Source organism: Geotrypetes seraphini, chromosome 1, assembly GCF_902459505.1.
Source record: "Geotrypetes seraphini chromosome 1, aGeoSer1.1, whole genome shotgun sequence".
Classification (NCBI taxonomy): Eukaryota; Metazoa; Chordata; class Amphibia; order Gymnophiona; family Dermophiidae; genus Geotrypetes; species Geotrypetes seraphini.
Genome location: NC_047084.1, coordinates 265,882,010 through 265,909,228, shown reverse-complemented (window position 1 = coordinate 265,909,228; position 27,219 = coordinate 265,882,010). Strand labels below are relative to the sequence as shown.

The 27,219-nt window shown below is 42.7% G+C and overlaps 1 protein-coding gene across 8 annotated transcripts in view; it reads right to left on the bottom strand.

The window, feature by feature from the left end:
- Window positions 1–2,941: 2,941 nt before the first annotated feature.
- Window positions 2,942–27,219, bottom strand: part of HAUS3 (HAUS augmin like complex subunit 3) — a 48,707-nt gene continuing 24,429 nt past the window's right edge. For all 8 annotated transcript variants that reach the window (XM_033950809.1, XM_033950773.1, XM_033950800.1 and 5 more), the window contains exons 5-6: window positions 18,201–18,429; window positions 2,942–3,796 (exon numbers count right to left, since the gene is read on the bottom strand). In XM_033950809.1, coding sequence (XP_033806700.1) covers window positions 3,581–3,796; window positions 18,201–18,429 — 445 coding nt within the window. In that variant the 3' untranslated portion in view covers window positions 2,942–3,580. The remainder of the gene's footprint in view (window positions 3,797–18,200; window positions 18,430–27,219) is intronic.

Genomic DNA, 27,219 nt, shown 5'->3' with positions numbered 1-27,219 from the left:
TTTATAATATGGCTCAATCAAATGGACAATATTTAATTCACTGCCACAATACATGAGAAAGAAATTGCATTTTTAGATATTAAAATAATTAAATCTCAAAATCAATTCACTACTACCATTTTCCATAAACCGACAGATCGTAATAGTTTATTGAGGTATCATAGCTTCCATCCTCATAAACTTAAGGAAAGTTTGCTTATCAGTCTAGTCAATTTTTATGGCTTCGCCAGATTTGTTGGTCATTGACCGAGTTTAAACATCAAGCTCGATTAATGAAGCAACGTTTCTATCAGATGGGATACCCCAGAACAGCAGTCCATCATGCATAATTGAGAGCTAAGTTTGCACAGTGTTCTTTGCTGTTATAATATCAACAAAAGCAAGAGGAAGACCAACAGTTGATATTTGTACAACCTTACTCCCTCCTTGCCACCAGAATTAACCACTTAATATGTAATCACTGGCATGTAGTCCAATTGATTAACCCCGCGATAGAGGAGGCTCCTATATGTGCATATAGAAGAGCTAGAAATTTGGGAGAATTCCTAAACAGAAAAGAAAGAGAGGCGCCCCAGCCAGATTATCACAGAGCATGTAATAACTGTCAATGGTGCCCCTATACCATGGAAGGGGAGAGTTGGATCCATCCAGATACAGGTAAACTATACAGAGCAAAACATGTGACAACATGTGGATCATCTCATGTAATATATGTCATCCAATGTCCCTGTCCTAAATTGTATGTGGGGCGGACCATTTGCCCTGTAAAAGTGAGATTAACAGAACACAAGTCACGGGTCCATACCCAGAATGAGACTGCCCCTCTAGTACGCCATTGGAAGTTATTTAAGCATTCAATGAAAGATCTTAAATGGCAGATGTTAAGACATGGTGGAGGTAGGGTGGGAAGAAGGAAACCTCATTTAAACGCTATATTTAAAAGAGCTCCATTGGATGCATGAATTACAAACTATGCAGCCTTCCGGATTGAATGAAACCAGCGATTGGTTAACTCTAGCTGAATAAATATAGGAAGATATGGTAGGTTTGGATTGTGATGATTGATAAAGTTCTTTGAAGAACCTGTCTGATGTGTAAAGTGTGATGATTGATAAAGTTTTTTTTTTTAATTTATTTATTTATCATTTTAATGCATCCTATACAAGATGTTTAAAGAAATACAGAAATATATTGTTCTCTTAGTCATATTACCTACTAAGAATTGAAATTTAAACATCCATATAAATCATATAATACAGTCCACAACTTGGGGAGAAGAGACAAGATGAAAGTAAAACCCCTCGGGAAAGGGGAAATATACAAAGGAAACTGAAAACTTTGAGAAATAGAGCAGTCAGATCTTACCTATCCAAAATAAAATTAACCGCATTATTAACCTGTGTCATTCAGACTGTGTAGAGATACCTTTACCTATGATTGATAAAGTTTTTTGAAGACTTTGCCTGTGTGATTGGGTATCCTGTGGATGATATCATCAGAGGGGTGTATATCATGCAGTAACTGAATGCCACAGCCATATTTGGATGACCTATTGTAAGCAGCGTAAGAAAGCGAATGAATGAAATGTACTTGGTGAGTAATTAAAGGGAATGATATAATGCTGAGAATTAATTCATTGATATTCCCCTTTTATTAAATCTTATGTTGCTGTGTTTGCTTTGTTGAAGTCAAGGCACTTCCCCGTCCTGAGGAAGATACGAAACGCGTTGGTGGGGCGTAGTGTAACAGCGACATTGCACTAACAAGCTAAGTTATCTAGGGGATAAGAAATTTTCAGTATATTACTTGAAAATGAATTAGAAAGAATGATAAGTTATTGAAATGAATGAAATGACCAAGAAAACGTATGGAAGAGATAAAAAATCCAATGAATTGAGATTTTGGAAAAGACTTTGAAGATATTAGTATATTTATTTATTAGAGAGCACAGAAACAGTATGAAAAATTAGAAGTAGAACAGTGTGAAGAACACATAAAAAAGAAAAAAGAGATTAGAATAGAATAGAAGCCACTTTTGGGTGAGCCAGTGATGAGTGCTGCCACACTGTACTACAGGAATCAACAGAGGACAAGTGGCAATCTGAGATTCCTCTTGTGTCTTTTAAAAGTATTATAAGCTACTTCATAAGGCATGATATAAATTTAAACAATATTTTGAAATACCTTCGAGGGCTGCAATCCAATTGGGTTTTCCGGATTTCCCCAATGAATATGCATGAGATCTATGTGCATGCACTGCTTTCAATGCATGCTCATTGGGGAAATCCGGAAAACCCGACTGGATTGCGGCCCTCGAGGAGGGACTTTGAGATCTCTGAATAAAAGGGTTAAATATCCCTTTAAAAACAAGTACAGTCAAACCTCGGTTTATGAGTGCACCGGTTTGCGAGTGTTTTGCAAGACGAGCAAAACATTCACAAAATTAGTGCCTCGAAAACTGAGCTTGACTTGATTTACGAGCGCCCCCCCCCCTGCGATCTGGCATCCCCCACCCAAACACATTCGCTTACCCCCATCTGGCACCAGCACTTAGGGATGTAAAATTTGTTCAAAAAAGCTATTTAAAATCTCTCTCTCTCTCTATATATATATATATATATATATATTCTATTTTCTTAGGGATGTAAAATTTGTATATATATATATATATATAAATATATAGATAGAGAGAGAGAGAGAGAGATTTTAAATAGCTTTTTTGAACAAATTTTACATCCTTAAGAAAATAGAATATATATATATATATATATATATATATATATATATACACACACATCAAGGATGTTAAATGCTAAATAAACTTAGTTAAAAAATATGCTGTTATTTAATTATTTAAAAATACTACTGTATTTAAAATATGCTTCTTGAGGGACAAATTCAAATTCAAAGATTCACAATAAGTACTAATTGAAAATATAACTAGTGTACATATCTCTTTTTTAATACTAAGCTGCATGTGGCACCTTTATGTGCCAATGATCTTTAAAACTGCTTGAATTGTAAACCATTTTACAGTACATTTTAGTAAACCAAAGAATATCAGGCAAATCTAAAAAGCTCTGCTGTATGTTTTTAAAAGTGATAAATAAAAAAGCAGGAAGAACGAAGGTACCTATACATTAGGCTCCTGCTTTTTAAAGATTCATATAAAATGATCAAACCTAATATATTAGAAAATGACTACAGTTTTATACAGAGATATATTAATACAGGATAATAAATTCAAATGGCCTCTAAGACTTTACCCATATCATACTATTAAATAAGAAATACTAAAGCTTAATCATTATGCAAAACATGTTATATTGGGTCATATTATATATTTCCCACATGCAGATTTTTACTCACTAGAAAAGCCTTTGTTGTACAAAATAGGTTAAATCAAAGCAGTATTTTCTGCTACAAAAATTACTTTTTTATGAGCAATATATACAGACAAAAGCATTTTGAACTGATGCAATTAAATAGCTCATTAATAAAATCTGTTATTTCAATCTCGTATCAAATAACTTGGTCAAGAAAGTTATTACTAATCTTTAATGTTTATCTTTCAAGATTTTTAGAAAGAGTTTGTTCCAGACTCCAGTTTTTCTATAATATCCTTCAGACCATCATCATCTTTGAAGAAATAAACATACAGTTGTTTTTCCATCTGATGCAGTTTATTTGTTTCTAGAATCTTTCTCTTTGCTTTTGTATCAGTAACAATTTCCAAAACAAGTTGATTTAGTTTATTCAGATGAACTTCTAGTTGTTGAATGTGTTCTGTTATTTCCTTAAAAAAAAGGCGGTATATGTTCATATTCTATTTTTCATTTCCAAACTACACATGTCATTTTTTGCAATAACTAGTGAAACCCACAATTACAACTCTATATCAGTGTCTCGCAAACTCTATGGAGCCAAGGCTGGAAGGCATCTGGAAATGCGTGAACGTTGACGCAATAACATGTGATGTCATGAACAGAAGCCCTCCAGACGGGGTCCTGAGTCAGAAGTGGGGAGGAGGGGGTGCTGGAAGAGGCACGGCGAGGAGGAAAGGTGCCAGCGAGGAGAGGTACCAGCTGACTGCCTACTGAACATGCCTCTCGCCACAAGAGGCATGTCCTGTAGGCAGTCAGTCAGTCGGTGCTGCTCTTCCTCACTGGTGTCTCACAGCAAAGTGGGAATGTCGCCGCAGCACACTACACACAGTTTGCGATTCACTTCTCTAAATGGTCTCTTGATTTACATTTCCCATGAAGCCCAAACTACATATTTACCTAGGGCAGAGGAACGTCTTGATATGATTTTCAATCCTTCCCAGCTACATATGATAACCACTCAGGTAAATTTTAGCAATTTTAATTTTCAGTGAAGTAAATTTTGTGGATCAGAAAATAAAGATATATATTTTAAAGTAATTGCTTAAAAGAAAATCTACCTTTAATTTAAGTATCTTTTCAAATATCATATAGTAATACCATTCTGACAGAATTCAATAATTATCTTGGTTCAGTCACATTTGATTTTGACACAAATGCCGAATTTCAGCACATGCAATTATTTGTTACCAGGCTTACTGCTATGGGGTTTTTTTTTTGGTTTTTTATATTGGCACTACATGATATAGAGGGTCATTTTTGAAAAAAACCCAAAAATTTCCTTCCCGCAAGGATGCAAATTCAAAAGATTCCTCAACAGGACACTCGCCTTTCAAGCACAGATCTGGAACAACACCTTAAGTGACCTAATCCTGAACTCACTAACATACCATTCATTCAGAAAATCACTAAAACCCACCTGTTCAACAGATTTATCTGACCCTTCAATTCTGCTCAACACCTACCATTCCTTACACATCCCTTCCCCCTTTTCTCCCAGTCACCTATCTGTCTATCTATCCCTCCCAAATCTAACTGATGTAACCTCGCTGTCCTTACAGCTCCACTTATTGTATACCATCTTGAACTGAAAAGGTATGACGGGATATAAATAAAGCTATTATTAAATCTGAATTTAGACGTTTTGCAGAAGGTGCATAAAAATCTAGTACCAAACATGTCCATTTTCAAAACAAAAACGCCTATCTTGCTTTTTCGAAAATGGATGTGTTTGTGCCCTGTGCTAGAAAATGACCACAGGAATGGGGAAATATTTGGCTCGTTTGCTGCGGGTTCGTGAACAAGGCTTTTTACCGCTCCACGGGAGCAGTAAAGGATGACATTGACATGGGCTGCCTCCCTCCCCTTCTGCAGCCTCCTCCCTTCCAATCACAGGTCCTGCAAACCCTGCTCCATGGTTTAAAAACAGAAGTTACATTGGAAGAAGGACATTGCCTCTTTGATCTCTGAAGCTTTTAAGACACTAGTAGGCCCATTGTGGGAGGCACAAAGGGGCTGACCCAGTAGGGGAGATGCAGGTTTTGGGTTTGGTTTTTTTTTTTTGCCATCTATAAACCATGGGGCAGGGGTTGCAGGACCCGCGATCAGTGGGTGGGGGCTGCTGCTGCATCTGCAAAGGGGAGAAGTAGTTGCTTGTGCTGCTGGACCCATGGTGGGGGAGGGTGCTGACTGGCTGGCTCTAGAGCTGGAGCTGAAGGGAAGGGAGACAGGTGCTGGATCTGGTCTGGGGATTGGGAGGAAGGAAAAGAGGTGCTGGGCCCATGTGAAGGGGAGACTGGAGCTGGAAGGAAGGAAGGAAGGGAGATGTGCCAGACCCACACCTGGGTTCTGAAGGGAGGGGGTAGACCTATGGGGTTGGACCTATGGGAAGGGAGAGAGGTGTAGGACCTGCAGGGAGGAAGAGAGAGAAGGGAAGGGAAAGAGAGAAGCTGAACCAAGGGGATAAAGGAAGAGTGAAATATTGAACATAGCTGAAGGAGGGAGGAAAGAGGGCAGGAGACACATTGGTGTAAGGGAGAAAGAGAGGGGACAAGCTGGACACAGGGAGATATACAAAAAGAGGGGATATGGTGAGCATGGATGGGAGCATAGGAACAAGGATTAAAAAAGGGAATGCTGCATGGGGGTGGTATATGGACACAGCGGGGTAATGCCCGACATGGGAGGGTATATGGACACAGAGAGAAGATGGCTTGACATGGGGGAGAATAAGAACGCAGAAGGAAGATGCTGGACTTAGGGGGGGCATAGGGATATAGAGGAGTGATATTAAACACAGAGGTTGGGGATCATAGAATGGTGAGATGATGAAGGCATGGAGATGGGCACAGGGGAAATACTAGAAAGGAGAAAGAGAAGAGATGCTGAACAAGGGAAATATATACACAGAGATAGAAGATGGATGGTGAGCATGAAGAAAGAAGAAATGTCAAATGGTCAGGAGACTCTGGCAAGTGAATTAAGAGAAGACAAAAGAGAACAGAGACCAGAGCTTGAGACCAACATGATTTGAAGAATAAAATGAGACAACAAAAGGTAGAAAAAAATAATTTTATTTTCTATTTTGTGATTAGACTATATCAGATTTGAAATATGTATCCTGCTAGACCTGGTGTTAGACATAACTGGGGTCCACAAAGCCTAGGCTGTGCTTCTTTAGCTTCCAGCTGGCTTAGGACTCTCTCTGACCAGGGGGCAACTGCCCTAGTTGTACTCCCCTAACACTATTCCTGCCATATGTGACTTAAGTATTCTGTTAGTTTGATTTTTCTATGTAGCATTCTGTAATAATTTGGCTTGTTCAGTATTCTCAATAGTGGAGGGGATATTTCTGAGGGGAGACAGTGGTTTTGTTGATCCATGCTCTATATTTGTGATTTATAAAATCATATATAAAATCATAACTATTTGAGGCTTGTACGGATGGGATCAGATAGTTTGCAGGGACAGGGACCGAGCTCATGGGGATGGGACAGAGACAAGGACCAAACTCATGGGGATGGGTTTAAGCTCGCCAGGGTGGGGAATGGGGACAATTTTTCCCCCGTGTCATTCCCTACCCTATGCTTCTATCTTTTTGAACCATTAAAAAAAGTCCAAATGAAAATCACACAGTATAAGCCATTGGAATGTAGGATGGGCCAGCATTTGTAGTAGACTGGCCACACAGACATTCCAGCAGAGCAGCAGGTGAATACCCCCTTTCTGCCAACTGTTGCAGAAGGATATCCATCACATCTTTAAGCTCCGCCTTCCTTTAAGCTCCACCTCCTTCCCAAAGCAGTCGAATATCACTGTAACTATGAAAATACAAAGGAGGGGAATGGGGAATCTCCCTGACAAATCAATTCTGTTCTGTTCTGTAAGAAAGATGATTTTAAAAACCTGTTAATAAATATCATGAAACCGGTCTGTGTGCAACCACCACTAACATTAATGAAGCTCTGAGAGTCTCCATCCACATCAGAGACCTCTTTTTCTCAAATTCTACTTCTTCTCAAGCTGGCAAAAGAAAACCCAAGTTCTGGATATACATATCTATCCAAGGCAGAAAAATAGGTGAAGCAACGGACAGGGTGGAGTGTCCGGAATCCTTTTCCCTTCTACTACAAAGAAAATTATTGGAGGCAAGAACTTAATTTTCCCTTCTAGTGCAAAGGATTCCAGATGAAAGGTGACATAAACAAAGCAGTCCCTTATATCTAGAGTGGGACAGCTGAGTCTTCCCTTAAAACTGAGCAACCAAAAGTGGAGTTCCTCCTGCGCCACTATATCTACTCTGTAAAATTTTGTAAAGGTATGGAGAGTAGATCACAGCCTGGATCTTTTCCAGATAAGCCCCGCCAAAAAGTTAACCCCCGCCACCCAGAAAAGATTATAAAAAAGAGGATATGAAACTTGTATTTGTAGTTTTTATTGAAGAGGGTGAAATTGGGACATGTCATTAATAATTTGTTTGAAAAGGTCCGTATTTCGGTACCTTTGCCTCCAAACAAACTCACACAAGTAGCTGTCCACTAAAGATCGGTGTGTGCCGCATTGGAGCTTATTCTGCATCTTGTAGACGTGCCAGAAAGATTCAATGGTTTGTGTGTGAGCTCCAGTCGTTGGATCCACAAAGTTTTCGGTATGATTAACCATTTGATGAGTATAATTCATGCCAATCATCGTTTCAATTCCTTGGTATGATGCCCACATATCGGAAATGATGATTGAGCCGGGAGCGATGCAGGCTTGGTTTGTGTCTAGCAGAGTGGCCGCAGTTCGATCTGGCACTGCATACATGAACACTTCTTTAGTCTCCCGGCAGATTCCTCCGAAAATCCACTGCTGGGAAAGGACTCGCCTTGCGTGGTTTTTACGGCGAGATATTAGCGTTTCATCGATCTCAACATGTAGACCTGGGCTGCCAACAATTGTTGAAGTCTGCAAAAGCTGCCAGGCGCAAATTTCGCGAAGAAAGTTCTTCCAGTCAACAGCGTTCGTGTGGCCAATAGATAATTCCTCTGAGCAGAATTTGATTGTTGCCAGATTTTTGGACCAGCAATAAATGAATAGAATTACTGTCCTAAACTCCATTCTAGACCGCTCCAGCCAAGTTCCCTTTCGAACACCGATTTCTTGCCGACACTGTCGGGCATTACACCTCCACCTGTCAGAAACAGTTGAAAGTGTCATTTGGTGGCCATTGTTGCATAAACGTTGCTGATGGATCACTCTGTGGGTTTGAAAAAAATGTATTGCCGTCTCCTTGTCATGAACGAGAGTCGAAAGCGTCAGAAAGTTCATGTCTGATTTTACGTTACAAAAAACGTTACAAAAGTTTGAGTCGAAAGCGTCAGAAAGTTCATTTGTGGTAAATAGGTCAAGATTGGGTGCGCGAGCGTCAGAAAGTTCATTTATGGTAAATAGGTGAAGGTTGCGTGCGCTGGCAAAAGGTGGTGGGGCTTAAGTTTTCGCGCGTGCATTTTTTCCATTAGTGGAGGGGCTTATCTGGAAAAGATCCCGTGAAGGTTGCGTGCGCTGGCAAAAGGTGGTGGGGCTTAAGTTTTCGTGCATGCACTTTTTCCATTAGTGGCGGGGCTTATCTGGAAAAGATCCCACAGCCAATGCAGGTTGAAGAAATTGCCATGCAAATCCATCTAGAAATGGTTACTTTAGAAGCTGGCCTGCCTTGTCTGATCTGGTTGGTCAAAATAAAAAGATAATCAGATAGTTAAAACTCATTGATTTCTTCCAGGTGGCAGAGGACTCTCTGCATGCGCACATCCAGCAGTTTCAAAAGTTTATCCTGTGCCTTTGAGCCTGTGGGCTGAAACACTGGTAGACATACCTCCTGACTGATATGGAAGGTCGAAACGACCTTTGGCAAGAACGACAGAACCGTGTGTAAGACAATTCCGGTCTCTGTGATCTTGAAAAATGGCTCCCTACACTAGAGTGCCTATAACTCTTGAGACTCTTCTCGCCGAAATTATAGCTATGTACCAGAAACACTGGAACAGTAAGATCTAGCAGCGACACTTCTTGCAAAGGATCATGGAGTCTTGCTGAGGCCCTTCAGCACAACGTTAAGATTCCCGATGGAAAAGGCATACAAACTGGGAAGGCACAGTCTAAGTGTCCCTTTCAGGAATCTGGCTACATCCAGAGGAACTGCCAGCGAACTCTTTTCCACTCAAACTCTAAAGCACGAAAGACCTGCAATTTGTACTTTAAGAGAGCTAACTGACAAACCCTTGTCTAACCCACCTTATAAAAAGTCCAGAACCATGCAAACCAGTGCTCTGAAGGGTTCTATGTCCTCTGGCGCACACCATTGCTGAAACATTCTCCAAGGCTTGGCATACAAAGGCCTTGTAGCTGGCCTCTTCACTCTAAAAGGGGTAGAAACAACTACTGCTGAGTATCCTTTCTTCACTAGGGCTGAGCGCTCAAGAGCCATGCTTTAAGCCCAAAGCAATCCGGATCTTCCATAGGAACTGGACCCTGACTGAGTGGATCCGATGGAACTGGTAACTTGCAACACCTATCCCTTTGGAGGCAAACCAGATTCGCGTACCTTGGACAACATGGTGAATCCGGGGCCACGAGAATCACAGGTCATGGATGATTTGCTATTCGGCAGATGACTCGGCCTATCATGGGCCATAGAGGGAACACGTATAGCAGCCCCTCCTCTGGCTACAGTTGAACCAAGGCATCCAGCCTAGTATTTCTGGGCCCAAATCGTTGGCTGTAGAAGGGTTCTACTTTCTCGTTTGTGGCTGAGGCCATGAGATCCATGACCGGATGATCCTAATGGCAAACAATGCAGTTGAACATCTTTTCAGACAATGACTATTTCTCCTGGGTCCACATTCTCCACTCTAGTTACATGAGCTGCTGAGAGAGCCACATTCTCCACTCTAGCTACATGAGCTGCTGAGAGAGCCAAGAGGTAAGCTTCTTCCCAACGAAACAACATCCGGGCCTCCAGTCCTAAGAGAGCACTCTTGGTGTCTCCCTGTCTTTTTATATACCCTACTGTCTTGGTATTGTCTGAGAATATCTGGACTGCCCTGCCTCCTAGGGACTTTTCCATCATCTGTAATGTGTCGCAACCCGGGCTCCTGAACCGCGCAGCAAACCGGATTCACAGAGACCGCTACTGCTCCCAGCGCGTTCCCTCCAACTAGGGAATCCTTCAGGCTCTCTAGGCACTGGCCTAGAGTGGAAACCAACCGGTAAAATGATCACAGTAAAAGCAGGCAAGGAAATCACACACACCTAGGAAAGTCAAAAATAAAGGTAACCTTTTATTCCTGACCCTGAGTCAGGTTGCTCTGATGTTGTCAGTAAGTTGTGATATTTTCCAGTACATTTGTTCAGAAACCAAAACATACAAAACAGGGCCAACCTGGCCACACTGGCTTCACAAACACTAGACTGAATGTTATAACAAAAATCAAAACCAAAGAACAACACAAAACCAGAATTATGGCTGGACTTCAGTCTCTGCGACTCAGTCCTCTTCACCAGCCTTAAAGGATAAAGGTAGGTTCAGCAGTGATCTCTTTCTATGGAGGAGCAGTAAAGAAAAATTCACAAGGCTCTGATTACATGAAAATAAAACTTTTCCAAAATCAAAAATATACTGCTCAAAGCTAGAACTCTGGCAGAGGCTGACTGCAGCTAGAAACTATACAAAACAGAGCTCCTCCCCGTGGCTAACATTCCCTGCAGTAGCTTATCAGTGGTTAATTAGCTTCCAGCTGTGAGGAGAGGAGAGCAAGCAGAAATGCTCTGTCCTTTGCAAATGTCCCAGCAGTTTAAAGTACCAGTGTGAGAGAACACCTCACAGCCTAGGTCTGGGAAGTGAGACAATTCTGCCCACAAAATAAACTTAGTCCCAAAACTTCACAAAAACAGGTAAGCATCAACAAAGTATCATAACACTTCCAACCTCTTAGCTGGTGTTCATGGCTTCCAACCTCTCACTGGGAATACTTGGCATATCAGTGTCCATGGGTTCCCAACTCTCTGACTGTCTCTCTCTGGTGAGTTCAGACACCTCCGACATGCCCAACATATCACAGTCTTGTCCCAGCTCTTCAGCATTCAGCTGGGGAGCTGAGTTGTGCTGCCTTGCAGGCTCACGTTACCAGCTTCTCTGCTCCTCCCCCTCCCTGGATCTCAGCTGCCTCGTTTTAACAGGCTCCAAATCACCCCTCTCTGCTCTGAAGAGGGGGACGGGAGAAAGCTCCCTCTGCAGCTATGACTGTGACAGCTTCCTACTAGATCTCTGCCTTTCTGGGAGATGTAGTTTCCTGTCTCCTGAGGTCTTATGAGCTCTAACAGCAGGCTTGGAAGAGTAACCTGCAGCTGGTCTGTACTCTCCCTGGCTGTCACTGTCTGACTCCACAATCTCGGTGCTAGGGAGGTTAGCACTCTTACACTCAGCAGAGCCAACCTGGTCAGCTCGCCTGCATAGGGGCTTTCCTGCTTTTCCTAGTTACTCCTGTGACAAAGCTAGGAGGAGAGCTAGATTTGTCACAAATGCCAGACAAATGGTTCATAGCTCCAGATGATTGATGAACCATTTTTTCTGAACGAGCAACCATCGGCCTTGAATCAGATGCCTGTTGCAATGGTCGCCCCAGCCATAAAGGCTGGTATCCATCATCAGGTACCCAAGATTATATCTGTAAGGGTACACTCTTTGACAGTGAGTCTGATTGAAGCCACCAACACAAACTTCTACACTATCCAAGGAAGCGATTGCTGTAGCGAGTCCAACTGCAGAGACCAGCAGATTAACAGGGAATCCTGTAAGGAGCGCTTATGAGCCCTCAACCAAGGAACTACCTCTATAGTCACTGCTATTGATCCCAGAACCTGGAGAGAGTGCCAAACTGTAATAGCTGGCATTGTGAAAAGGTTACATAACATAACATAGTAGATGACTGCAGATAAAGACCTGAATGGTCCATCCAGTCTGCCCAACCTGATTCAATTTAAATTTTTTTTTTCTTCTTATGATTTATTCCCTGAGCTTCTGATAGCGTAGCGGAAGATGCACCCAGCCCTCTGCAGTGTTGAAGCAAATCCCTAAAATACTCCAAATATTGAGTCGGTTCCAAGTGACTCTTCTTGAAAGTTGACTATCCAATCCAAGTCTTGTAAGAATTGGATCACTTGTCACTGCTTATTCCCTTCTTTTTTGGACTGGTCTCAGATCATCCAGTTGTCCAGATATGGGTGCACCTGGATCCCTGGCTTCTGAAGGTACGCTGTTACCACCACCATTACCTTCGTGAAGGTTTGGGGTGCCATGGCCAAACTGAACGGCAGGGCCAAGAATTGGACATGACTTTCCAAGACATGGAATCTCAAGTATTTCCTGAGATCTGGAAATATGGTAACATTCAGACGCAGCTTTTCTTTCTGATTTTTTGGGACAGCAAGATAGTTGCTTAGCAAGCAGTTATTTTATAGTGCTGTTGTACAATATGTATGATATTTAGTTGTGTTTTAACTATAAATGTTATTCTGTAACTTGCACAGAACTAAAGGATGGTGCGAGTAATAAATTTTAAAATAAATAAATGCAAACAGGCCTCTGTCAAATCCTTGGAATCCAGGTATTCTCCCCCCCCCCCCCAATATCACCGCCGCAATGACTGACCGCACCATCTCCATATGGAAGTGAAGAACTCTGAGCGTTGCATTCACCAATTTCAGATCTAGTCGCCTGAACCTTTCTTGGGCACTATGAAGTTTATGGAGTATCTGCCTAAGCCCAATTCATTGCTTGGCACAAGATCTATGGCTCACATATCAAGCAGCCTTTTTACTGCTGCATGGGCCCCGACAGCTTTTACCGGTCTTCTGGCGGGAAAGTCCACAAAAATGTCTGACAGTGATTGAGAGAACTCTTATCTTGTAACCCTCTTGAATAACATCAAGGACCCAGTGGGCTGAGGAGATCTGAGCTCAAACCTCGTGCTTATCTGCAGGGGCTCAGCCAAGGACTTTGCAACATTGGGCTTTCTTGTGCACTGCTGTTGCATGAGACCCAGAGGCTTGAGGTTTCCTAGCCCTGCTGAATCTGTCTCAATCCCCGACACGATATTTGAGAAGAGGCCAATTCGTAGTACTGGCAAAATCTCTGTGAGCTCTGAAAATTACTTTGATTAGACTCTCTAGGCCTGCTATCTGGTGGTAACAATAAGCCACAATGGTCATGAGGTTGTCCAGTCCCTTACCAAACAGGATTTGACCCTTTAAAGGAAGCCTGCTCAAAGTGGCTTTAGAAGCTGAGCCCCTGCCCACTGCCTGATCCAGAGCATTCTGTGAGCAGAAATCAAATAAGCAGACACCTTGCTTAGGATTCTAATATGTCATAGAGAGTGTCAGCCACATAATCCACTCCCACCAGAACCAACTGGGGACAAACATCATCTGAGTCTGCTACAACCTGGTAAGGCAGCCTGAGCCACAAAGGAGGCCTGGTGACCTTAATTCCCAGGGATAGGGCTTCAAATTGCCGCTTAAGAACCCTGTGGTCCTTTGTATCCTTTAAAATTACCTCTCCCTCAGTGGGTAGGGAAGTATACTTAGTAACCTGAGCCACCAATGAATCCACCTTAGGCTGCACAAAGAGATACTGAAATTTAGATGCCATATTAATTTAGATGCCATAGGGTAAAGCTTAGCCATCATCTTCGCTACCCATAAGGAACCCTCATTGGTGTTCCAATGCTCTGGGATAACAGCATAATGTCAGGATGCGAGGGAAAAAAACATGGTCTGGGACTAGCGTCACTCATAACTGACCACTGGGTAGCCGGAGTCTGCAGAGATTCCAACTTCAATTCCTGCAACGAATCTGTGATAATATCTAGCAATGTTGTGTATCTAAAGAGATGCCATACTGTGGGGTCATTCCCCTAGTCCAGAGCCTCCTAACTAAGAGTCAGAACAAGACCCCAAGTCTTTTAAGAAAGACTGCACACCCTGGGACAATAAAAGCATCAGATCAGAGCCTATATCCTCCCATCCCTCTCTGACTGGTTTTCTAGGTCCTGATCAGCCTTCTATTCTGGGGAGAGAGCGCGCTCTGCGAGGGAGACCCCTCTTGCACAGTTCCTTTCGCATCTACAGACGATGCAGTACAGCCCCGGCAATTTAAGTAAGCTTTTAACATTAAGTTGACAAAGTCTGGGGTAAAACCCTGACCAGGAAGCCCAGAGGACCTCTGCAAGGACTCAGTCTGACTTCTCTTGGGCTCCTGAAGTCCCGATCCTACTAAATTGTCAATGAACAAGCCTACTCTCAATCATGGACCAACCCCTGCAGCATCCCACAGGGTTCACTTCTCTCTCCCACCCTCTTCAACCTCTACATGGCCTCGCTTGGACACAATCTATCAAATCTGAACCTCAAATCATACATTTACATGGACGATATCACAATCGTCATCCCCATCTCTACCGTCTCATCAGAAACTAGAGACTTCATCGCATCAGTCATCAACCAGGTAATGTAATGGACAAACAATTCTAAGCTTAAATTAAATCCAGAAAAAAACCCAAATTCTTCATGGCCTCCTCGTCCACCAAAAACACAGAATCCTCACTTGACATAAATGGAAGCATCTTCCCAATCAACTCCACGATAAAAATCTTAGGCGTTACCATCGACCAACAGCTCACATTTGAGGCCCATACCGGCATCCTAATCAAATAATGCTTTAACCTTCTATGGAAACTATGAGCACTAAAACCATTCTTCAATTTCGCAGCATTTAGACTTCTTGTCCAGTCTCTGATTCTAAGTTCACTGGACTATTGCAACATTATATACCTAGGATCTCATTTAAAAAAAAACCCATAAAAAGACTAAGAATGATCCAAAACATGGCGATGCGCCTGATCTTCGGCCTGAAAAAATCCGATTACATATCTCCTTACTACAGAAAACTACATTGGTTGCCGATTGAGGCCAGAATCATCTTTAAATTCGGTTGCCTTTGCTACAAGATGCTATTCGGCACCTCGCCCACCTACCTCCTGAACCACTTTGTCCTACAGGACAAACCATGCCCCTCCTGCAAAATGTTGATATTCTCATTTCCAACTCCCAAGAGATGCCACTACAAAAGATTCCTTGACAGAACACTCTCCTTCCAATCAGGCATCTGGAATAACACCCTTAGCAACCTCCTCTTGAACTCCTCCACTTACCAAGTTCTCAGAGGAGCACTGAAAACCCACTTATTTGACAAGTTCGTCTGATCCTCCAAGCCCCTGATCCTTTCTAAAAGCCCTCTGCCTCTCTCCCCTCTACTTCCTCTCCCTCCTCTCTTCCCCTCTTTCCCTCAACTTGTATTGACAACTGTCTCTCTTTGTAACTATCAACTTCTATACACTGTCGAACCGAAAAGGTCCGTTATCTACTTTGTACTTTTCCAATATTGTATACCGTCTAGATCTGAAAAGGTATGACGGGATATAAATAAAGCTTTATTATTATTATTATCCATCTACATTTTGCAAAGGCTTCAAAGGGATTTTTCTCTCAACAAAAAGACCTCCTGTGGTTCCCCAGCCCTAGTTTAATCAGAGGAGGCTAAGCCCATGGGTCCCGCCCCCTCCTCATGAGCTGTGTGGTGCACAGATGTTCCCCAGCCGGCAATATAGTGCAAAGCAGGCAAGATAAAAGGGTTGAAAGGCCTGGGAAGTCCATCCCAAGCAATTTTAAGCAAAATCAAGAGGTTTTGAAACAGATGGAGACTTTTAAAACAAAAATCGGGAAATCCAAGATGGCTGCCTTGATAGCAATTTTGGCACAAAACATGGCCCAGGGAGGCTCTAGAAACCGTCAAAAATGGGAATTTTAGACACCGCCCCTGATTTTCCCCATAGGCTTCAATAGCCTGCATTTACAGATTTGTGCTGCTGCCTGCCTATTTCAGCTGAACACTGAGCTGTGTAGAAGAGAGAAGACTTCTGCCTCTGGATTGGATTCTGCACCTCTAACACTGTGATCTTCAGGCTGCTAGTCTGGCCAAAGCTGGACCCTAACCTCAAAACCCCGCCCTATCCCCTCCAAAAAAAACATGCATTGCAGAAGAGAGTGAAAGAATGCAGCCAGCACCTGTTAAAGCCTTGGACCACCACGGTACCAAACAGCCTGCAGTCAAGCTCCTGAAAAATCAGGGATGCAAGCTAACTCCTAAGGGAATCCCAAGCTCCAAAATTGAAAAGCAGGCTTGCCTACACTGGGACCAAATGGTTGCATTGAGAGCTGTAGACAAATGCTGTGAGAGTCTGCGTCTTATCTATACCGCAGAGCTGCCAGGAAAAAAAGATTCAAAGTAAAATCCTAGAAAGCAGATCAGAAACACCTTCTCAGTTTGCTTACAGAAGGAAAAAAACTGAAGGTGGCAATACAGTCCACTGGGAAGGAGGCAGAGCTGAAAGATGTGAATATCATCCTTCTGCAATAGTTCATGGAAAGGGACTAGTCACCTATTGTCTGGAATCCCTTGCACTACAATAGCTCTTATGTCTGCATGTAATTTAAAGTGGGAGATGGACCCGACTCTCCACCTCTATGGGTTCACTACAGCAGCCAGTAGGCTACCCAGGAAATCTGCTTACTGCTCTACTAGTACTGGCCATAACATCTAAAGCTGTCATACAGGCAGGTATGTACTGTTTCATTCACATCTTGGGGAAAGGGGGGGGGGGGTTTCAGAAAACCCTGGTCTACATTTCTGGCCCCTATCTTTACCAGGGGATCCCGACAATACTCCACAACCTGCCTTCAGCTAATCGCAGCAGAGGAATTCACGATCAGCTGAACCAGCAGGACTCCCTGCAACCACAGCATCAGGGAGTCCTGCCGGCTCAGCTGATCAGGGATTCCCCTGCTGTGATTAGCTGAACTGGTAGGGAGATCCCCCAATCCTCTCTCTCTCTCTCCACCCACTGATCGATCCACACTAGTACCCTTCCAAGGAGAGACCCCTCCCCAATGCACAACATCCCCCACATACCTTTGATAGACAATCAGCAGGAGGGATGCCTATTCCCTCCTGCCAGCAGGTCCACATGGTCAACATGGTGGGCCTTCGCCTTCCTGGTGCCCCTGTGATGCAATGGGAGGGGCCTAAGGCTCTGATTGACCCAGGTGCTTAAGGCCTCTTCTATGCTGAAGCTGCAATTTCGAGGAGTCCTGCCAGCTCAGCTGATCATGGATTCCTCTGCCATGATCAGCTGATGGCAGGCGATGGAGGGGATCCCTGGCAAAGGTAGGCACCAGAAATATAGACCAAGGTTTTCCAGGCCTACATTTCTGGCGCCTGACTTTGCAAGAATTGTGCTTACGTAGGTGCTTGAGATGCAATTCTCTATCCGGCACTGTCACCTGCGTGACACTTGATTGACAGCCATCGATATGGGCGCCAGTTAGAGAATCTGGGGGATACTGTATTAAGACTCTTTTAAAAGTGGATTTTAAAAAAGTCATATATGGTTTCATCATTTTGATAATTACATGTTTCTACCTACCAATCCAATCTCCTCCCCACCAGCTTATTCTGGGTAATTCATTAGTAAGACAAAAATCACAGAATCTGAAAGCAGCTCAAAATAAGGTTCAATTTGCCTGTTCATGTTATTTCCTGGTAAAATGCTATAAATATCATTTTGACTTCTGTCTTTCCTTTCATATTAACTTGACAAGGGATATTTTGCTTTCTTGAATTCTATTACCATATTTTATCCATTAGCAAATGAAAACACTTACCTGAGCACTAAGCAAGGGATCCTGACCCCCACAATATAATGAATCATATAGAGATTCCAAATCAGCATCCAATTTAGACAGAAAGAGAACTTGTTCTTTATCAGATATGGCTAACTGATCTTGCAGTGAAATAATGTCTTGCATTAATTTCTGAGCCACTTGTTCTAGGCCATTATATGTAATAAACAATTGTTGCTTCTTGTTCTCCCCATCTATAAGCTGGTAAAGTCTGCAATAAATAAAGATACAAGATCCTAATAGAGCTGATCAAAATCTTGCACAATTTGATAATTCAGTGACTCAATCATAACTATTTCATAGACACAGAAACCATGTGGATTAAATACCTGAAAATGTGGTGCTTGTCAAAGTGTAAGACTGCAAATAAATGCAATGCAAAAAAGTATAAAATGCTAATTTGTTTTGTGTCCTAAATGCAACTTGTTAGGAGGGAAAGGATTAGCAATTACCAAAATAAGGAAGGAATCTGCAGCTATGACAGGAATAATGCAATTGTGCTGAGCTCTGAAGGAGTAACTTAATGGTTAGACCAGTAATCTGAGAACCAGGGAAACCAGGGTTGAAATCCTACTGACCTTCCAGTTTTGATCTTGAGCAAGCAACTTAATAATAACAATAATAATAACAACTTTATTCTTTTATACCGCCATAACCAAAAGTTCTAGGCGTTTTACACTAAAAAAGAGCTGGGCAATCAGCGAAATACAATAATACAGTAAAAAATACAAATATTTGTAAAACTCACTAAGTAATAAAATTATCGAACAAAGTGGTCTTAATTACACTTCTCCCTCATTATTCGCGGGGGATAGAGGCAGAGCCGGACCGCGAATGGCAAAAAAACGCGAATATCCAGCTCTGACCCACACCCGTCTCCCTTCCTCCTTCCCCTAGCATCCCGGCCTTACCTGGTGGTCTAGCTGGTTTTTGGGGCAAGAGCGATCTTCCTACGCTCCTGCCCCGTGCAGATAGCCATTAAGAAATGGCTGTGGGGAGTTCCCATAGTCTCTCGAGAGACTACGGGAACTCCCCACAGCCATTTCCTAATGGCTATCTGCATGGGGCAGGAGCGTAGGAAGATCGCTCCTGCCCTGAAAACCAGCTAGACCACCAGGTAAGGCCAGGATGCTGGGGGGAAGACAAAAATAGGGGGGGGGGTCCCTTTCCCCACCCAAAAAAAAAAAAAATTGCGATTATGTGAAATCACGAGTAGGGAACCCACGAATGGGGAGGGGGAAGTGTAATTTCCGAAAACTGCAATAGAATAACATAGCTTGCTGAATACATTTACCTAACCAAGATTGTTGCCTACCAGCTTGAGATGCTAGGGTCCTATCTAAGAAGGTCTTATATCTACACCCATTAATTTTTGGATAAGCAAATAAGTAGATGTTTCTAATTTCTCTTGATGGTCTATGCCAGTGTTTTTCAACCTTTTTTGGGCAAAGGCACACTTGTTTCATGAAAAAAATCACGAGACACACCACCATTAGAAAATGTTAAAAAATTTAACTCTCTGCCTATATTGACTATATATAAAGTAATTCTCTTGAATAGGAATCAAATAAACACAAAGAAAGTATTTTATAATTACTTTATTACGAAATAAAAATTATAAAAATTATAAAATACTTTATTCAGTGCGAAACCTGGGCCTGTTTGGCTGAACACAAAGCTGATATTCTGGCTGGAATCGAAGAAAGACACACACGTAGCTCTTCGTCAACAGCTCTCAGTCTCTCTCTGTATTTGGTTTTTATAGCATACAAAAAGACAAATATACCCTCCATCCTTTTTATTAAACCACAATAGCAGTTTTTAGCGCAGGGAGCTGCGCTGAATGCCCAGCGCTGCTCTTGACGCTCATAGGCTCCCTGTGCTAAAAACCACTATTGCGGTTTAGTAAAAGGTGACCATATTGTAAAATATAGACAGCAGATATAAATTCAGAACTGTGCATAGTAAGTGAAGGGAAGTTTTCATCTCTGGGAATTTACCCAGTTAACTATTAAGTTATTTGGGCAAATTCCTTTGAAAACTGTGGTAATACTGCCTCCACTTTGCTAAATTTAAAATAAAATCATTTTTCCTACCTTGTCTGGTGATTTCTGGTTGCACTTTCTTCTTCTGACTGTGCATCCAATCTTTCTTCCCTTCTATCAGCCTGTATGCTTTCTCTCCTCCACACCTCATTCCCTCCCCCAACTTTTTCTTCCTCTCTCCCTGACCTTTCTTTCTTTCTTTCTTTTTTTCTGTTTCTCTTCTTTCCTTCTGTTTCCCTGCCTGCCCCCTTTCTTTCTTTCTTTCTCCCTGCCGTTCCCCAAGCCACTGCCACTGCCGCTGCCATCGGGGAACAGGACCCACCAATGGATAACAGGCCCCAAAGCCGACGCCGACGCATGCTCTCCCTGACGTCAATTCTGCAATCGGAGAGGAAGTTCCGCCCAGCCAGGCAGCGATTGGCTGGCCCGAACTTCCTCTCCGAATGCAGAATTGACGTCAGGGAGAAGAAGACTTATCGGCTCGATAGATCAGATCGCCAAGACAAAGTGAGTCCTGGGTGATCGACTCACTTTGCCTTGGCGAGCTACTGGCGCCCCTGCCTCGGGCCCCCTGTCAGCTCCGGGCCCGGCGGCCCTGCGGCACACCAGGCAACATCTCGTGGCACACTAGTGTGCCGCGGAACAGGGGTTGAAAAACACTGGTCTATGCAACACAAAATGAGGAAAAAGGTAAGCTGGAGACAATCCCAATATCAGCTTAAAGCAGATACAGGAAAACTTGAATAACCCACGAGGGAAAAAGCGATATTGGATATAGTCCTCACAAATGGAGAGAGTATCTCTAATGTTTGAGTGGGTGCTCACCTGGGAAGTAGCGATCAAACGGTTTGGTTTGATATAACGGCTAAAGTGGAGAGCGGCCGCACGATACTTAAAGTCCTAGATTTCAAACATACAGACTTTAATGAAATGGGAGAGTACCTGAAGAAAGAGCTGTTAGGATGGGAGGACATAAGAGAAGTGGAAAGACAGTGGTCTAAGCTGAAAGGAGCGATAAAAATGGCTACGGACCTTTATGTGAAAAAAATAAATAAAAACAAGAGAAAAAGGAAGCCGATATGGTTCTCAAAACTAGTGGCAGAGAAAATAAAGGCAAAAAAGTTGGCGTTCGTGAAATATTTTTAAAAAACCCTATTTAAAGGTTAATCAATAAATAAGGTTAATCAATAAATAAGAATACAATATTTATATGATATTTTTGATTGAAATATTTGAGGGAAGGGTGGGTGGAGAGGGAATAAATTTATGTATTTACGATGATAATAGAAAGAATTTCAAGTGCTGTGTAAAAGTAATATTGTGTACTTGTAAGATGAAAAATGAATAAAGAATTGGGGGGGAAAAAACCCCAAAAACCCAAGAAGAGGAGTGCAGAAAGGACTAAAGGGTGAAACTGAAAGAAGCCAAGAGAGAGATACGTCTGGTAAAAGCACAGGCGGAAGAACAAATGGCTAAAAATGTAAAAAAGGGAGACAAATTTTTTTTCAGATATATTAGTGAAAGGAGGAAGATGAAAAATGGAATTGCTAAACTAAAAAATGCTGGGAACTGATATGTGGAGAGTGATGAGGAAAAAGCAAATGTGCTAAATAAAAATACTTCTGTTCTGTGTTCACAGAAGAAAATCCTGGAGAAGGACCAAGATTGTCTGGTAAAGTTACACGAGAAAATGGAGTAGATTCTGCGCCGTTCACGGAGCAGAGTTTATGAGCAACTTGAAAAACTGAAGGTGGACAAAGCGATGGGACCACAAGGGATACATCCCAGGATACTAAGGGAGCTCAGAGAGGTTCTGGCGAGTCCTATTAAAGACTTGATCAACAAAGCTCTGGAGACGGGAATGGTTCCTGGGGATTGGAGGAGAGCGGATGTGGTCCCTATTCACAAAAGTGGTCACAGGGATGAAACTACAGGCCTGTGGAAAATATGAAAAAGGATCTGCAAAAGTTAGAGGAATGGTCTAATGCCTGGCAACTAAAATTCAATGCAAAGACATGCAGAGTGATGCATTTGGGGATTAATAATCGGAAGGAACCGTTTATGCTGAAAGGTGAGAAGCTGATATGCACGAACGGTGAGAGGGACCTTGGGGTGATAATGTCCGAAGATCTAAAGGTAAAAAAACAGTGTGACAAGGCGGTGGCTGCTGCTAGAAGGATGCTGGGCTGTATAAAGAGAGGCATAGCCAGTAGAAGGAAGAAGGTGTTGATGCCCCTGTACAGGTCATTGGTGAGGCCCCACTTGGGAGTATTGTGTTCAGTTTTGGAGACCGTATCTGGCGAAGGACTTAAGAAGACTTGAAGCAGTCCAGAGGAGGGCGACAAAAATGATAGGAGGCTTGAGCCAGAAGACATATGAGGAGAGACTGGAAGCCCTGAATATGTATACCCTAGAGGAAAGGTGGGACAGGGGAGATATGATTCAGACGTTCAAATACTTGAAGAGTATTAACGTAGAACAAAATCTTTTCCAGAGAAAGGAAAATGGTAAAACCAGAGGACATAATTTGAGGTTGAGGAGTGGTAGATTCAAAGGCAATGTTAGGAAGTAGAGGGTGGTGGATGCCTGGAATGCGCTCTCGAGAGAGGTGGTGGAGAGTAAAACTGTGACTGAGTTCAAAGAAGCGTGGGATGAACACACAGAGGATCTAGAATCAGAAAATAATATTAAATATTGAACTAAGGCCAATACTGGGTAGACTTGCATGGTCTGTGTCTGTGTATAGCCGGGTTTGGTGGGGGATGGACTGGGGAGGGCTTCAGTGGCTGGGAGGGTGTAGATGGGCTGGAGTAGGTTTAATGGATATTTCGGCAGTTGGAACCCAAGCACAGTACCGGGTAGTGTTTTGGATTCTTGCCCAGAAATAGCTAAGAAGAAAAAATTTAAATTGAATCGTGTTGGGCAGACTGGATGGACCATTCGGGTCTTTATCTGCCGTCATCTACTATGTTACTCTTGCCTTCAAAGGCAGCCAATGAAGTAAACGATAATATGGACTAATATGGTCATTCTTTTTTAAACCAAAAATCAATTGAACAGCTGTATTCTGAATTATCCTTAATTTCCTTAGAATTTTTTGGGGTGCTCCTAAATAAGATGATGTTATAATAGTCTAAAATAGATAAAACTAATGCCTGCACCAATAGTCTGAACGATAAAGGATCAAAATATTTTTTTATGGTTCTTAATTTCCACAATGTAAAAAATGCATTTTTGTACCACTAAGTTTGTGTGTTCTGCTAGTGTTAAATGTCAGTCTAGTGTGACTCCCAGAATTTTGATAGATTTAATAATCGGGTAGTCATGACCATTAAGATGAAGCAATGAGTTTGTTATTTTGTTGTTGGGACTAGACAAGAAAAGTTTGGTCTTTTTCGTGTTGAGTTTGTTTGAAATTAACTGTTCAGAGTCATTATAGAAGATATCTAGTTTAAAATTTCAGTGGTAAAATTATTTAGAGGGATTAAAATAGAAATGTCACCTGCGTATATATAAAATTTTATATTTAAACTCAAGGGGAAATGTAGATGTTGAATAAGGTAGGCGATAGCGGAGAACCTTGGGGCACACCAGATGGGTTGCTCCATCAATGAGAATAGTTACCGTCACAAATCACTTGATAAGATCTTTTCTTCAAAAAAACCTTGAAACCAGTTCCAGACCCTTCCTGAAAGTCCTATTGTGTCTAAACAACTCAACAATATTTCATGATCTACTAGATCAAAGGCACTACTAAAATCTAGCTGAAGAATTAAGGCACTAGTGCCTTTGCTAAATAGACCATGAAAATAATCAAGCATTGAAGTTAAGACGGTCTCCGTACTATATAACCTCTTCTAAATACTGACTGATTGTCATTCAGGATATTAAATTTGTCCAAATAACTTACTAATTCTAAATTAACTAAACCTTCCAGTAATTTGGTAAACAAAGGTACATTAGGTTGTCTTAAATCTACTATTGAAAGAACTACTAAAATCCAAATTCCTCTCTTTAAGAATTTAAAGGAGAACTGTTCCAGTGGTTGGTAATAGAACCCACACAGGTTGTGGCCATATTGGACTTAGGGCTAGATTCTCATAAAATTGTGTTAAAAACTGATGGGCTGCTGTTGCAGCCATTATTGTAGCGATTTAAGAAAAGCAAGTAATTTTCTAAAAAATGCTCATGCAAATGAGGTTGGTGGAGAGTGCTGAAGATTTGCTAAATTTGCATGTGCCCATCGCTGGTGATAGTGATGGGTACATGCACAGAATAAATGCAAACAAAACTGAAATCAAGCCACCAAAGACAAGCAAACCCCCACCTGACACCCCCCCCTGCAGCGGTAGAGAAGCCCTCTCCCTCCCACCGCCAAGCAACTCCCCCCCACACCAAGCAATGCACACCCTCCCCTGACACCCCTCCGGCAGTGGGACAGATGCCCACTCCCTCCTACTTTTTCCAAGCGACCCCCCCCCAAGGCAGTGGAAGAGATGCCCACACCCCCCTGCTGCCAAGCAACGCACCCCCCAACCCCCCATAGGAGGGGGGCCTTAAATAACCTTCGCCAATCACTGGGGAGAGGAAGGCCTCCAATTTTGAAGAGGTGAGCCTGCTGGCCGGAGGGAGTAAGCATTCCTCCGGCCAGCCATCGTAAGCAAGGTAAGGGGGAGGGGGATCGGAGGCATGGAGGTGGGGGTCATGGTGGCAGGAGAGAATAGGCATCTCTCCTGCTGCTGAGGGGGGGAAGGGTGTGTAGGGGCGATTCCTGCCTCACACCTAAGGGTAGGCCTCTCTCATGTCAAGCAAGCCTGAACCATCTTTTCTGCATGATCCATCTCTGCCTGATACATTCTGGATGTGTTTACAAGAACTGTGTGTTTCAGTTAAGGACAAGGAGCCCACCCTCATTTGTCCTGCTTCTCTGTGAAACCTAGAAGAGTTATGAACTATGTTATGATCTATGTTTTGTGCTTATCACCTATGGCACCTTTCAAGGCCTCTGCACAAGAAAAGACTATTCATTCTTGTGTCACCTGACACGACCTAAGGAGAAAGGTGTTTGCGAGGATTTAGACTATGTTTGGATGTGAGGGAGCTCAGATCTGAACTTAGGTTTCTCTGTACACTACACCGTAACAATAAGACCGGATAAAAAGTTTCCTCTTGTGACCTTGTGGAATTGCTAGGCTAAAAGATGCTGGGAACAAATATGTGGAGAGTGATGAGGAGAAAGCAAATGTGCTAAACAAATACTTCTGTTCTGTGTTCACAGAAGAAAATCCTGGAGAAGGACCGAGATTGTCCGGCAAAGTTACACGAGAAAATGGAGTAGATTCTGCGCCGTTCACGGAGGAGGGTGTTTATGAGCAACTTGAAAAACTGAAGGTGGACAAAGCGATGGGACCAGACGGGATCCATCCCAGGATATTAAGGGAACTCAGAGAGGTTCTGGCGAGTCCTATTAAAGACTTGTTCAACAAATCTCTGGAGACGGGAGTGATTCCTGGGGATTGGAGGAGAGCGGATGTGGTCCCTATTCATAAAAGTGGTCACAGGGATGAAGCAGGAAACTACAGGCCGGTGAGCCTCACTTCAGTTGTTGGAAAAATAATGGAAGTGTTGCTGAAAGAAAGGATAGTGTATTTCCTTGAATCTAATGGGTTACAGGATCCGAGGCAACATGGCTTTACAAAAGGTAAATCGTGCCAAACGAACCTGATTGAATTTTTTGATTGGGTGACCAGAGAGCTGGATCGAGGACATATGCTAGATGTAATTTATTTGGATTTCAGCAAAGCCTTTGATACAGTTCCTCATAGGAGGCTGTTGAACAAACTTGAAGGGCTGAAGTTAGGACCCAAAGTGGTGAACTGGGTCAGAAACTGGCTTTCGGACAGACGCCAGAGGGTGGTGGTTAATGGAAGTCGCTCGAAGGAAGGCAAGGTGACTAGTGGAGTCCCTCAGGGTTCGGTGCTGGGGCCAATCCTGTTCAATATGTATGTAAGTGACATTGCTGAAGGGTTAGAAGGAAAAGTGTGCCTTTTTGCAGATGATACCAAGATTTGTAACAGAGTAGACACCGAAGAGGGAGTGGAAAATATGAAAAAGGATCTGCAAAAGTTAGAGGAATGGTCTAATGCCTGGCAACTAAAATTCAATGCAAAGAAATGCAGAGTAATGCATTTGGGGATTAATAATCAGAAGGAACCGTATATGCTGGGAGGAGAGAAGCTGATATGCACGGACGGGGAGAGGGACCTTGGGGTGATAGTGTCCGAAGATCTAAAGGCGAAAAAACAGTGTGACAAGGCAGTGGCTGCTGCCAGAAGGATTCTGGGCTGTATAAAGAGAGGCGTAGTCAGTAGAAAAAAGAAGGTGTTGATGCCCCTGTACAGGTCATTGGTGAGGCCCCACTTGGAGTATTGTGTTCAGTTTTGGAGACCGTATCTGGCGAAAGACGTAAGAAGACTTGAGGCGGTCCAGAGGAGGGCGACGAAAATGATAGGAGGCTTGCACCAGAAGACATATGAGGAGAGACTGGAAGCCCTGAATATGTATACCCTAGAGGAAAGGAGAGACAGGGGAGATATGATTCAGACGTTCAAATACTTAAAGGGTATTAACGTAGAACAAAATCTTTTCCAGAGAAAGGAAAATGGTAAAACCAGAGGACATAATTTGAGGTTGAGGGGTGGTAGATTCAGGGGCAATGTTAGGAAATTCTACTTTACGGAGAGGGTGGTGGATGCCTGGAATGCGCTCCCGAGAGAGGTGGTGGAGAGTAAAACTGTGACTGAGTTCAAAGAAGCGTGGGATGAACACAGAAGATTTAGAATCAGAAAATAATATTAAAGATTGAACTAGGCCAGTTACTGGGCAGACTTGTACGGTCTGTGTCTGTGTATGGCCGTTTGGAGGAGGATGGGCAGGGGAGGGCTTCAGTGGCTGGG